Raw genomic sequence first — 13939 nt, 5'->3', positions numbered from 1 at the left:
CCAAATGATAGTCATTACAGAAGGCATAAAAACTATTATTGCCCAAGTGTTGATTACAATTATAATCTTTGGAATCAGACAGTGATAATCCGGATCAAAACTTTGACGTTAGCCAGTTCTTCTGAGAACCAAAAATAAGGTTCAATACATTTTTGTAAGATTTCAGAATTAAACTGTTGACATCAATGAAAATACTTGTGATAATTTCATGTTCATTTTTTGAACAGAGTTCGTACACCTCAAATATCTTACTTGTGTCTTTCATTACTTATGTATTTCTTATTTTAATTAATGTGTGTGTGTGTGTGTGTGTGTGTGCATGCGTGTGTTAAGGTTAATCAATGTCGTTAAAAAAGGGAATAATACATGAACTAAAAAGCATGAAGTGAACTGGCAAAACTTAAATTTAAAGGGAGAAAGGTATCCAGTAGCATAAATACATGATACAACCTCTCAAAACATACTGGTATGGCTGCATCGCTAAGATATGACGCTTGATGTGAAAATGCCTCTAGTCTGTTACCATGATGACAAAACCAAATGATAGTCATTATAAAAGGTTTTAAAACTTTTATAGCCCAAGTGTTGATTACAATTATAATCTTTGGAATCAGACAGTGTTAATCCGAATCAAAACTTTGACGTTAGCCAGTTCTTCTGAGAATCAAAAATAAGGTTCAATACATTTTTGTAAGAATTCAGAATTAAACTGTTGACACCAACGAGAATACTTGTGATAATTTCATGTTCATTTTGAACAGAGTTTGTACATCTCAAACACCTTACCTCTGTCTTTCATAACTTTTTCTTTCTTTATTTTAATTAATCATTAATATTATAATAATTGTGTGTGTGTGTGTGTGCATGTGCGTGTGCGTTGAGGTTAATCAATGTTGTTAAAAAAGTAAATAATTATCTGCAAATTTCTTGGGACAACCAGTATTTTGTGAGGGGGAGGAAAAAACAAGAATCCAAAAATCACTGAGTGAAGCAAGGAAAAAATAAAACAGGAAGTCTTTTAAAAAAATAATACAAAGGTCAAAGGGGTGGAATAATTGCTTGGATTTTGCACCTTTTTTACATGATAAACTTTTTGAGGGGGTGTGGGGTGTGGGGTGTGGGGAAGAAGGGGGCAAGGAAGGGCCACTAGCCAGCTGTGAGCTTCACTGTATCCTTAACTAAGAGACCATTCCCAGACCCTATCAAGGGGATTCTCACTAAATTGCAATCAACTTACATGTCTGTCATGCCTACTGTAGCTGCTAGGGGGTAATAAATTGTTTAGCAGCTTCAGCTGAAAGGAATTTAGCGAGAAACCCCTCGGAGATAGATCGATCCTGTTAGATCGATGTAGGTACTGGAACCCAGTCCAACAGTGTGCAGCTTAACCTTGAGACTACGCTCCGTTGGTATAATCCTTCAAACCTGCACACAGTAACTCAAAACTTAATTGCGCATTTGCAGACCGAGTGATGAACTTTCATATTTCATACTAGGTAGAATTTCTACTGTTGGTAATGTTAATTACTTAATCAATTATCCTATAAATAAATGCATTAACTAATTCATAACACTGACATCAGTGTCTGCTGTAAAGTATGTAAAATTCTCCCTATTTATTTTTATTAAAAAGTAGGTGTGCAATGATAATAATATAACATGGTATAAAGATCACAGGCTGACAAGAAGGATGTCATTTAATGAATTTTTGTTGACTGATTACAGTATGAATAAGGGGCCATTCAGAAAGAGTTAAGTCGATCTAGCTAGTGCTCACTCACTCCGTGAGGACTCTCGCTGAATGCAATCAGAGTAAGAGACTAACACACCTCCTTGAGCAGCTGACAGATTGGGGGGGGGGGATTTTCTATTGTGTGCGCACGGCTTTTGAAAGATTTTTTACTTCAGTTTGAGCACAAAGAGTGGACATATGCGTCCACGTAGCTGCCTTCAAATTGAACTTAATAAAGTGGGTCGCTTTTAAGGGATTATCTACATCAACAATATTGCAAGGGAAATTATTGTTGTGATACAAAAAGGGATTTAAGTTTGCAAGAAGTCAGCTGACCAAGCAGAAGAAAGTCTGGGGAAGGAACTCACCCCACTGCTTTTCGAAAGATCTTTTAAAGCTGCCAACTGTGCCTGGAGAGCTTCTATTTCTGCTGCTTTCTTCTTTTCTTCCTCTGCTTTCTGCCTCTGTGACAAAAATTTAAATAAACAACAATAATAATAACAATAACGATCCGCAACTATGCATATTACACATTTATGTATTTTACCTGCATAACCTAGGCATTTATGTATTCAACATGTAAAAATTCAATGCCTGATTGACAACTCATTATTATCATTATTACACAATAAACTGGCTTCAAGGCAGCAAAGTAAAGAAAATGTTTTAATTGGCTCTTAATGTGAGTTAGTTTTTATTGAAAACTAAAGAATTTGGCTGTACCACATGCCCATCATAGTCAACCTACCAACAATGTGTGTGTGTGAGAGAGAGAGAGAGAGAGAGAGAGAGAGAGAGAGAGAGAGAGAGAGAGAGAGAGAGAGAGAGAGAGAGAGAGAGAGAGAGAGAGAGAGAGAGAGAGAGAGAGAGAGATTAAAATACAATAACACACCTTCAGTTCCTCTTTCGAAGGCTTCCCATCAATCTTATCAAAGGCCTCAAATATTTGTCTGTAGAGAGTGTTTTTCCTAGTTTTATCATCATCCGGGGGAAGGAAATCTTTGACGGGAGCACCAACTGTCTTGTACAAGTCAATGATGATGCGTTCGGCCACATGGCGTATCTCCCCATTATTGTGCTGCAGAGCTGCCACGCAAAACTTCATCAAGTTGTCAACTGTCAGGCCACTATTATAAATAAATAAATAAATAAATAAATAAATAATATATGAATAATAATCATAACTTTAAAAAGTGTCATCAATTTACATTCACGTGACAAATTAAACCACGAAATATGGTCACATTTAATTGTTAATCCAAACCCTCCTGCTGAGAGGTTTCTTTGAAAAAAGACAAGTGGCACAATTAATGAAAACTGAGTGAGTGTTAGGATTTCCTAGGAAAAGCAAAGGAAACCTTTCTTTGGCAAATTTCTGCTCAATGACAAGTGTACTTGCACCAGGATATATCAAAGACCTTTTATGTGGAAGTATTGTAGACACTTCCCACTGACTACAATGGCTGACTAGATGTTATGGCAATTTATCTGCCTTACCATAAAATATGAAGATATAATAAATAATAGTACTAGGTGACATATGAACAGCTGTTTGAAACTCTGAACTGTTCACACTGTACATTGTCAATTAAAATACTCAACCCAGTTGGACTATATATGTGTGAGAGAGAGAGAGAGAGAGAGAGAGAGAGAGAGAGAGAGAGAGAGAGAGAGAGAGAGAGAGAGAGAGAGAGAGAGAGAGAGAGAGAGAGAGAGAGAGAGAGAGAGAGAGAGAGAGAGAGAGAGAGAGAGAGAGAGAGAGAGAGAGAGAGAGAGAGAGAGAGAGAGAGAGAGAGAGAGGAAAATTATCTCATTTGTTACTTAATTTTTCCTTTTTTTTTAGTAAAATTTAGAAAATTACTTGTTTTCCAATCCTAAGTCTCGGTAAAGCTGCTCTACTATCTCTGTCTTGCTAAGTGAGAGGCGTGGCGCCGCTGAGGGCTTGAATGGCTTTGTACACTCACTGGGTACAAGGTGGGTAGCCTGTGAACAAACACATCAAAACGAAACTGAAGAACAGATTTTTCCCATTCTGTTGGTCTTGCACAGACATTTTTACTTCAAAATGACCTTTGACAACTCCCCTGAACTCGACAATTCTCACTGATGACAATTTTTTATGGACCTGTTCAGCTGTGAAATGACGTCACCTCCCTAGGGAGCATACAATAATTATCATCCAAAAATACCCACATTACTACAACCAAGGCTCTCTTTACCCCCCTCCCCCCGCCCCCCCCCCCCCCCCCCCCCCAACATCAGAGTTGTGATGAGATAAATACAAAATAAATAAATAAATAAATAAACTATGAAGTAACAATCTCACCTTGACATCTGGGTACTGTGCTATGTCTAAAACAAATGCTTTGGCTTCATCCCTGATTCTAGCAGCCTGAAAAATTGAACAATCAGTTATGTAGTAATTTCCAAAAATCAAAGAGTTTCCCTTTTTTTTTTACCTCATATGTGCCATCAAGGCCCCATTTCCAAAATTTTAAGGAACAATAATAACAACACAATAATAATAACAATATGCTAATCTTTAGCCTAAAATCCATTTTGAAATATTTTGTTGACTTTATAAAATAATGATTTCTTCTGTAATGTACCAGTTGGAGAGATTGACAACTTATTCATAGCCTGGCTATCATATAACATGATCACCTTATCTGAGCCCTGACACCAAAGACCAGTTTTTAAACAAAGTCATTTCAATTGTGCCTTGGGGATTATGAAAGGAAGTCAATGACACCAACTTCTGTGATTTTTGATATTGCTAAGTTAGTTCTTAAGACAAGATTCCACTTAAACTGGATTTTAATTAAAATCTTGGGTAGAAATACGTCATTGGCCCCACTCACTGTGTCTCCGCTCCTTTGGATTAAGCCTGGAAGCGTCTTTTCAACAGCATAAGAAGTTTCTGATTTGCCAAGTCTAAAGAGTAAAAAAAAAACTAATTAATTAATTGATAAAAGTAAAATGTGATTATTCAAATAAAAAAGAAATGAGTTTCACTCAAATACCACTATGATGTCAAATCATCAATTGGAAAATCTTTGAGTAAAAAACAAATAAAAGAAACTACATACAACTGGATGCTCAGAGATTTCTTTATTACCCAAATTTTATGATCAACTTTGTTTATTGAACAAGGAAATGAAATGTAATGAAAAGGGGAATTACATACTTGTGCAATGAAATAAAATCTTTGAGAATAAACCGCAGAAGACTCAGGGCTGCCTTGAATACCTAAGAAAAGATAAAAAACAAAAATAAATAATCATTTTGACAGATGTCCAACTTTAGAATAAAGAATAAATATATACAACTGACATAAACTTCAAGATCGAAAACCATAAAGAAATCTTTATCCTAATTTCAGACAAATCTATTTCTGATATATCTATTTCAATTAAGAAGGAAAGAAAGAAAGAGGTTACATTAATGATCCTCATGCATAACATTAATCTAACATTGTCAAGATTCTTTAAATACATTTTTTATTTAACTCTGATTTTTTTGAAGGCATGTGCACCTGACATGCCTGCAGGAACATGCATCATGAATCTATCACAGAAAGAAGAAATAAACTCCACTTCAAATTGGTTACATTCTCACCGCTTGCACTTTATCCTTGATCCCTCGTTGAACTAAAAAAATGGCTGCCCGCAGCATGTTTCTGGTCTCTTCTTTAGGAGAGCTGGTAGGTAGGTCACGCAGCTCCTTCTGGACTGAATTTATGGCATCTTCTCGGAAACTCCAAGTTTTGGAATAGGCTTTGGCAGCCTGGAAAAGAATAGCCAAAATCTTAAATATAAAAATGAAATTTCTTTACCACATAAGGGTAAAATATGGTCAACCACAGGTTGTGAAGTGTATAAAAAGGTTGTGAAGTGTACAATAAAAATATTAAAATTGAAAGCCAACAGTGTGTAAGGGTGCTTTCCCAGAGATTAAGATCGATCTAAAGATTAAGTTTTAGATCGACCTAACTCCCTGGGGGTTCACGCTAAATTGCAGTCAGCTGAGCAGGCACCATAGTTAATTACCCCCTTACAGCTTTTAGTAGGTGGGACAGACGCTTAAGCCGACCAAGCTGACAGTAATCTAGTCAGACTCCCCACAGGGATAGATCGATCTAAAAATCTAAGGAAATGGGGTGTAAGATACCCAGGCTAACTTCATTTTCTGTCTAAACCCCTTTAGCCTGCTGTCCTTTAGCCAGTCAACTGTCCAGCTCTCTTCTGGACTCTGTATTTCAATTTTGGACTGGCACTTTTTAAAGATTTTCATTATTAGAGCATATTGGGTTTAGACGAGTCAGTAAGAAAACACATATGGAGTTTAGAGGGCCTGTCTCAGTAAGAAAATAAATTTGGACTTCCTGGAACATATCGAGTTTAGATGGCCTGCTTCAGTTACAAAAAAGTTTGGAATTCCTACTTCAAAATCCTTGCTAAAGCCTGCCTCTGGCCCTTTCAGTATTTAACTACTGATTCAAAGCAGAAATAGAGGCCAATGACTGAACATATTGGCAAAAGTTAACTGATTGGACGTTTACTGGCATTTGGTGTGACGTCAATGTTTACATCGCAGACTATCAACCTACCAATGGCTGCCCAAACACGTCAATAAGAATGCCGGCCTCACGGAGATCTTTTTCACTCATTTCTTCTGGTCCTTCTGTGATTCCTTAAAAAATTAAGAATTTGATACATTGTGTTATATTGTTATAATTAATATTACTTTATTTTGATTCAGATGTTTGTACTTAAACACAAGGATAAAAATTATTTCAGAAGCATATCAAAGTACATTGGTTAAAATTAATTAAATAAAAAAAATTAATTTGCTACAGTGGGACGAGTTTAAAGTTTTTAAATTGATTATCATAATATCTTCATGCTGAGGTAAGTTCATATAAATTTTTTTTAAAGTGATACATTTATCATCAAACTAAGAAAATTTTCAAAATATTACTCCCAATACAATAAATATTAATAAATATTAATACAATATGACAAAAAAATCTACATACACACACCTGTTTCATCTCATGCATATCATTGAAGGTTTCTTGCATTTCCTGTTTACTATAATATTATTACTAAATAATGATACTAAAATAATAATACTAACAATATTACTAAAATTTATATATTATTAAGTGAACACAGCTAAGTTCAACATTAAAATTCAAAATTTGCTATAATTTCATCTCCACCTACCTCCCCCTGTTCCTCCGCCAGTGCCACCACTTTCATCCAATGGCGGAGGCGGCGATTCTGCCGGAGGGGGCTGTCTGGCAGTTGGCGGGGGCGAGCCACTTCCTTCAGCCTCATCTTCAACATCTCTGGGGCTTTGTGTTCTAGAAATTCAAGGAATTGTGTGAGAAGTGTTTATGAAAAATTCTGTTCTGCTTCAAGGTATAGTAGTAACAGTAGGGGAGAGAAGAGTGAGAATAAAACAAAATCTTATACTGCATTGAAAGATGACCTAGACTGGTCTTACTTTAATAGCCAAGAACTTAAAAGCCACCAATTTTACAACTTTTTCGGTGTGTGTTGACCATCCTGTTTCAGAGCCATAGCTGTGTGTGTGTGTGTGTGTGTGTGCGTGTGCGTGTGTGTCAGGTACAAAGACATTGCACATTATAATCACACCATAAACAAACTGTGTTTTAATAAAGTACATAGAAAAGAGTACACCAAAACACAATGATTTTAACATTCATCTTTGCTCAAATCAGCCAACATAAAAGACATCCCCAAAATCTCTGAAAAGAAAAGACAACACGCCAAAACAAGATTCAATCCAATAAAGTCCATAAACACTAAATAAAATAGGATAAAGTTTGGCAAGAGAGTTATAAAGAGTGAAAAAGTGTTCTTCATCATTCTTTGACTTCTGTGACAAAACATAGTTCACAAAAAGAAGGGAATCTGGAAAAGAAAAGTCACCATCGAACAAAAAACTAGGTGCACAAAAACAAACAATCAAATATGCTTTATAAGACTCAACTCGGAATAAAATAAAAGAACATATCAGGTTAAGAGTATCCACTGCAAAGACCATCAGAGCATCCAATTTCTATTACAGATAAATAAAAACAAGACAAGTGCATAAAAAAGCAGCATCATGTAAAATCAGAATAAATCAGAAGAATAAAAACGGTGAAACGACACAGATGAAGGTAACATTGGCCCGCTCATACTTCGCTTCTTCAACGAAATCCTCCTCCCCCTCTGGTTCTACAGACAGTGGAGGAGAATCAGCTGGTGGTCCATTCTGGTCTTCTCTGAAAATCCAATAAAATTCAACAATTTGGCGATTTGACCATTTGGCGACTGATCATAAGTTTGAATTATTTCACTTTCCACACAAACATGAAGCTTTATGAGGTGAAGCTTCAATTCTGTGCAGAAAGAGAAAAGTTTACACTTATAGTCATTATCAATAAACTACAAACTAAGATGAATTTCCATCAGACTGTCAATTTAGATTTTATTTATTTGTAATCAGGACTATGGTAATAGCTCAGTCGTTTGAGCCAAAAAATAACAGCTTTAAAAATGTGGATCCCACAAATTTCTGGTCGTAAACTTGACCTATTTATCCATCCCTCTACTTCATAAAAGTCTGCCAAACGATATAGTTATGCTTGATGCATAACTGCTGCTTGTACAAAAGCAAAAAGACATGACAGAAACAATCAAAAATTTATTTATGTATGGCACAGGGGGAAAAAAGCAGAAAATATCATTTTTCAATTTTTCTAGGAAACAGCATCCATTGGTATTTTCTTAAAGTTAACAATGTTATGCTATTAGAAACCAAATGATGGCATTTGATCGGGTTTAGTGGCAGATTTTACTTCATATGTATAACTTTAAAGCACCTTAATCAATAAACAGGTGAAATAATAGTCTCACAAAAAAATCAACTCAGAAAATGATCTCTTGATCATGGAACGAAAAAAAAAATCACCGAACCTAAAAGGTCAAATAAAAAAGTTGAACATAATATATAAGAGAAAAAAGAAATCAAAAGACTGCAAATATATACACTTACAGTCCTTCTGCTGCATACTCGTCATGTTGCAGCTGGGCATCTTCTTCCAAAGCTCTAGTGAAGTAATGGAATTAATGACACTTGTCTTTTTAGCAATGCCCCCATCTTTTACATTGTATTCAACTATCTACAGTACTATAGATATCCCTACAGGATCCAATATGTCTTAAGAATATCCTAGTATGTAATTCTAACTGCATACTGGGTTGAAGAATCCAATAATTGTTTTGTTTAAGAAATATAATACATTTTCATGCTACACATGTCCAACCCTTCTATTAGATGTACATTTAAATCTTTTATGGGATTCATTGGGAGTTATTTATTTAAAAAAATATACTAAACTTCTCCTAAAGTTGGTTTCACATTTAAAAAATAATAATAAAAAAAATAAATAAATAAAAAGGACAAAATTTTAGATAATTAGTTTAGTCTACTTCCACCCAAGAAAAGTAAGTAGACCATTTAATTTAAATATTGTGCCTGCTGAAAAACACAACTCTATGTGTCAGACCAATGTTTACTTTTTTATCTAAGTAGACTATTGTAAATATATTAGTCTATGGGCCAATGTAGACCCCCCTCCCCCCCCCCCTTAGTGATTTTCGTTCACTATGTTTTTCTGATAGCTTAGGTCCTAAGCTTTGATTTTCCGCCTGTTTGCCATTAAACTGGTGGTGGGTGTGTGTGCTACAGCCGTTGCCATGGTAACATCTGAGATAAAAAGTTGAAATTTCTGAGACCAAAAAAATATTAAATTATTCAAATGTGTTAAGTGAATGGAATTCAAAATCCTTTCAGATGTATAGTTTAAGAGCTGCACTATACTTTGTGATCCTCAAAATGTTCCAAGATGGCTGTAAATTCAAGATGGCGGCCAATTTTTGCTAATTTTTGAGTAATTTCAATTATTTTTCATATTTGAGTCTTTATTCAATTATAAAGGAATAAGAATGTGGGATATGTTTTGATGCGCCGGAATAGCATACACTCTCTACTTGCTACCTACAGTATTTATTTTAGATGAAATCTTTTAATTTTGTTGTAAAATCCTGAAATCCAAAATGGTGGCCTAAATATAAGTCTGCTGTCCCAACTGGAAAGATGCCAGATTTATCATCAAAGTGTCATTCTTTATTACTTTTAATAAACTGAATTCGAGCTTAGGACTTTTTAAAACAATTTGCATTAATTCTGATTACATTAAGACTTTCAAAATTCAAAATGGCCGCCAATATGCTTATACACACTGGCTAAAATTAATATAATATATTCTTCCAACAGAATATTAATTTTAATTATCTCCCACCAACTTAGCCCCATTAGTGATTTCTGTTTACTATTATTTTCTGGTAGGTTAGGCCCTTAGCTTTTATTTTTTGCTTGTTTGCCATTAACCTGGTGGTGGGTGTGAGTAACAGAGCTGTTGCCATGGTAATGTCTGGGGTTGAAAATTGATATTTTTGAGACCAAAATAAAAATTAAATATTCCAAATGCATTTAAAATCATGGAATTCACAATTATACCAGATGTGTAAATTAAGAAGTGTGCTATACTTCACAATCATCAAAATGTCCCAAGATGGCAGCAAATTCAAGATGGCTGCCAATAATTGCTCGTTTTTTTTATAATTTTGGGATTTTTTTATATTTGAGTTTTTATTTAATTATTAAGAAATTGCAATGTGGCATGTGTTTTAATGTTCCATAATGGTAAAAAGCCTCTGCTGTCTGCTTAAAGTGCTTTTTGAAGATGTAACCTTTTAATTTTGACGTAAAATCCTGAAATCCAAGGTGGCTGCCACAAAACATGTCTTTTACATACGGCTGTCCTAAGTGGAAAGATGCCACATTAATAATCCCAAATTACATTCTTTATTACTTTTAGGTGTACTGAATATGGACCTAGGACCCTTTTCTTTAAATTGTGTTAATTCAGATTGCATTATGACTTTCGAAATTCAAAATGGCCGCCAATTTGCTTACACATAAAATGATATAATACATTATTCCAATACAAAATAAAATTTAATAAACTCAAGCTAGCTCAGCCCTATTAGCAAATTTTATTTACTATGATTTTCTGATAGCTTGGGCCCTCAGTTCAAATATTCTGCTTGTTTGCCATGTAATAGGTGAAAGGTGTGACCGATACAGCTGTTGCCATAGTAACACAGGGGTTTTAAAATTATAATTTATGAGACCTTTAAATTGCCATGTATTTTAAATATATGAACTCGCTGTATTGTAAACTTTTTAAAAAAAAATTAGACTTGGACCTCAGTTATAAACAAAATTATTTGAAAAAATTATCGTAGTTAAATTGCCAAAATGGCAGCCAATCCAAGATGACGATAGATTTATGTTAATTTTCTTCTTATTACTGAAAGTAGCTTTTTGTAAACTTTGAAAGCAGCATTGGAATTGAAAAATGTTAGGTTTTTGGATATGCTGATATGAACAGAATTAATTTTCAAATTGTTATAAAAAATTTAATTTTTATAACATTTTACTTAAAATATAATTGTATAGAAATGCAAAATCGCCATCTATATTTGCAAACTAGTTGCCTTTCACTCAAAATCAGACTATTTTGTGTCATTCAACTTGCCCAATAGATGGTAAGAGACCATCAAATAATTTCAGCCATCTACCGCACGATAATTTAAATACTTGTAGACCATATTGAGTTATTACAAATGTTCACGATCTTGGCTTCATATTATTCAAATTCAATACATCAAAAGGTAACAACAAATACAAAAGAATAAAAGAATAAATACAGATAGAAAGAAGGCAATTTCGGAGAACAATATTCAATATTAGAAGTTTAATAGGACAGCAATATATACCAAAGTAAATCACCCAGGATTAGTTGGGGTCATTTTGGATTTCAAGTTTTTTTGTTGTTTTTTTTTTGTTCTTAAAATGATAATTATAGGAATAACAAACACTATTAGCCGTAGTAAAGACTAAATACCATATGGATATCAAAATACTTAACATTTCTCAATCCCAGATGTCTGCTTAAGTTTACATTATTGTTGAAGTTAATATATTTGAAATGTATGAAATTTTCTTAGTCTCAGAAATGTCAATTTCGAACCCCTGTGTTAGTATGGCAATGGCTGGGTTAATTGAATAGAAAACAAGCAGAAAATGGGATCTTAGGATGTAAGCGATATATAATAGTAAATAAAAGTCGCTAAAGGGGGATTCAGGTTAATAAAATCAATCTAAGTAACATTCTTTTGGAATATACTTTTCAATCAATTTTTTAGCAAGAGTGTATCATATTGACCATAAATATATAGTCCCCTATACTCATTGACAGCCATTTCTTTCAAATGCGACAGAATACATTAGTATTTCAACTCAAAAGTATTCTTTCCCATGTCAAATTTGAGTGATTAGCATGTACATGAAACTTTGTGTGATTTCTTAGGTCAAATGTGAGTGACTTGCATTTATTGGGGGGGGGGGGGGGGTATTATAGGTCTTTTATCTAGTCTAGGTTATTGTTGACCATTTGATCTTTCTTTTTTTAAAATCATTTTACATGACAACACATCTAGTAGTGATCAGCACTATTAAAACATAAGTATTCATCCAAACTTAAGATAAAATTAGGAATATTGCTGTCATATTTTAGTCTACTGGTTACAAAGATGTAAATTCACGGTCATTGGCGGCCATTTTGAATTTTGAAAGCCATACTGTAATCCAAATTAAGTCAAGTAATTGAAAAGGGCTCTGTTTTTATATTCAGTGCACCAAACGTAATGAAGAACTTAATTTGGGATGATAAATCTGTCATATTTCCAGACAGGACAGCTACATGTAAAAGACTTGTTTTGTGGCAGCCATGTTGGATTTCAGGATTTTTCATCTCAATAAAAAGATTGCACCTTAAACAAACACTACAGGCAGAAAGTAGAGATTCCATGCTACACTGGTGTATCAAAATATCCCAGATATTGCAATTCTTTAATAATTAAATAAGAATTAAAAAATTAAAAATTATCAAAATTTCTGAAAAAACAGCAAAAACTGGCCGCCATCTTGGATTTGCCGCCATCTTGGAAAATTTTGTTCATTGTTAGGTATAGTGCACATCTTAGACTACATGTCTAGAACGATTATGAATTCTATTTAGTTTATGTATTTGAAATATTTTAGATTTTGTTGGGCTCAGAAATGTCAATTTTTAACCCGTGTGTTACCATGGCAACGGCTGTAGCACACACACCCACCACCAGTTTAATGGCAAACAAGCAGAAAATAAAAGCTAAGGACCTAAGCTATCAGAAAAACACAGTGAACGAAAATCACTAAGGGGGGGAGGGTTTCGGTATTTGGCCCACGGACTATATGGTTTTTTGGGCTTTTTTGTGTGTGCGAAACTATCCTTGCAGCCAAAAAGTAGATGACCAATTGACTTTCAGACTGTCAACTGTAAGTAATCACCAACCTGAGTACCACACCTAGACTAGTAAGACCTAGTACTATTACTATCATCTCTATCAGTATCAAAATAATAATAATAATAATGATAAAGTAATAATAAATGCAAAAGCTTAATAATCTAATAAACATGCATCTATCAATAGCTATGTGTGTAAATGTGTGTGCTTCTATGCATGTAAGTGTGTGTATTGGTGTCAGTGTGTTTCCACTTTTTCTTCTCTCTCTCTCTCTCTCTGTGGTCTGAAAACAACCAAATGACCACTCAACAAATAATCTACGTACTAGTGATTACATATCAACATCATAAGTAGACACTTCTATCAAATAGGCACATTTTTCAGACACACTTAGAACTTCTAAAAAGAGAATGAAATCAACCAAACTGCACGTTCTACATACAGTCAAAGGCCAATCTGGAGCCGCGCTTCCATTCAAGATGGGTCAGCCTTACTTGGAACAGCCCATCTCAGCTGGCTACCTGCTTACAGTCTGCTCAACGTAAGAGGCAAAGCTACCAACTGATACAATTAAAATATCAACTTGTATCAAGAAGTGTTGGTGGGACTAACAAAGAGATTGGACTTGTTTCTTATGTTGAGCTAAACATAACTTAAAAAAACGTCACTCTTTCTCATGTTGCATATGCAGATGGTGAGCGGAACAACAGAG

At 34.4% G+C, this 13939-nt stretch overlaps 1 protein-coding gene across 6 annotated transcripts in view; it reads right to left on the bottom strand.

Moving 5' to 3' along the window:
- LOC106175431 (centrosomal protein of 104 kDa) overlaps positions 1-13939 on the bottom strand; it is a 65214-nt gene that overhangs the window by 39296 nt on the left and 11979 nt on the right. For all 6 annotated transcript variants that reach the window (XR_015331252.1, XM_086996401.1, XM_086996402.1 and 3 more), the window contains exons 13-21: positions 6961-7100; positions 6342-6424; positions 5351-5518; positions 4920-4981; positions 4594-4666; positions 4059-4124; positions 3594-3715; positions 2625-2859; positions 2101-2196 (exon numbers count right to left, since the gene is read on the bottom strand). Coding sequence is in view for 5 of the 6 variants with exons in the window: in XM_086996401.1 (XP_086852527.1) it covers positions 2101-2196; positions 2625-2859; positions 3594-3715; positions 4059-4124; positions 4594-4666; positions 4920-4981; positions 5351-5518; positions 6342-6424; positions 6961-7100 (1045 nt within the window). In the remaining variant the exon portion in view is untranslated. The remainder of the gene's footprint in view (positions 1-2100; positions 2197-2624; positions 2860-3593; positions 3716-4058; positions 4125-4593; positions 4667-4919; positions 4982-5350; positions 5519-6341; positions 6425-6960; positions 7101-13939) is intronic.

Source organism: Lingula anatina, chromosome 9, assembly GCF_051362555.1.
Source record: "Lingula anatina isolate TDL-2025a chromosome 9, LinAna3.0, whole genome shotgun sequence".
Taxonomy (NCBI): Eukaryota; Metazoa; Brachiopoda; class Lingulata; order Lingulida; family Lingulidae; genus Lingula; species Lingula anatina.
The sequence above is the reverse complement of the archived record's forward strand: the minus strand, read 5'-3'. Positions and strand labels throughout refer to the sequence as shown.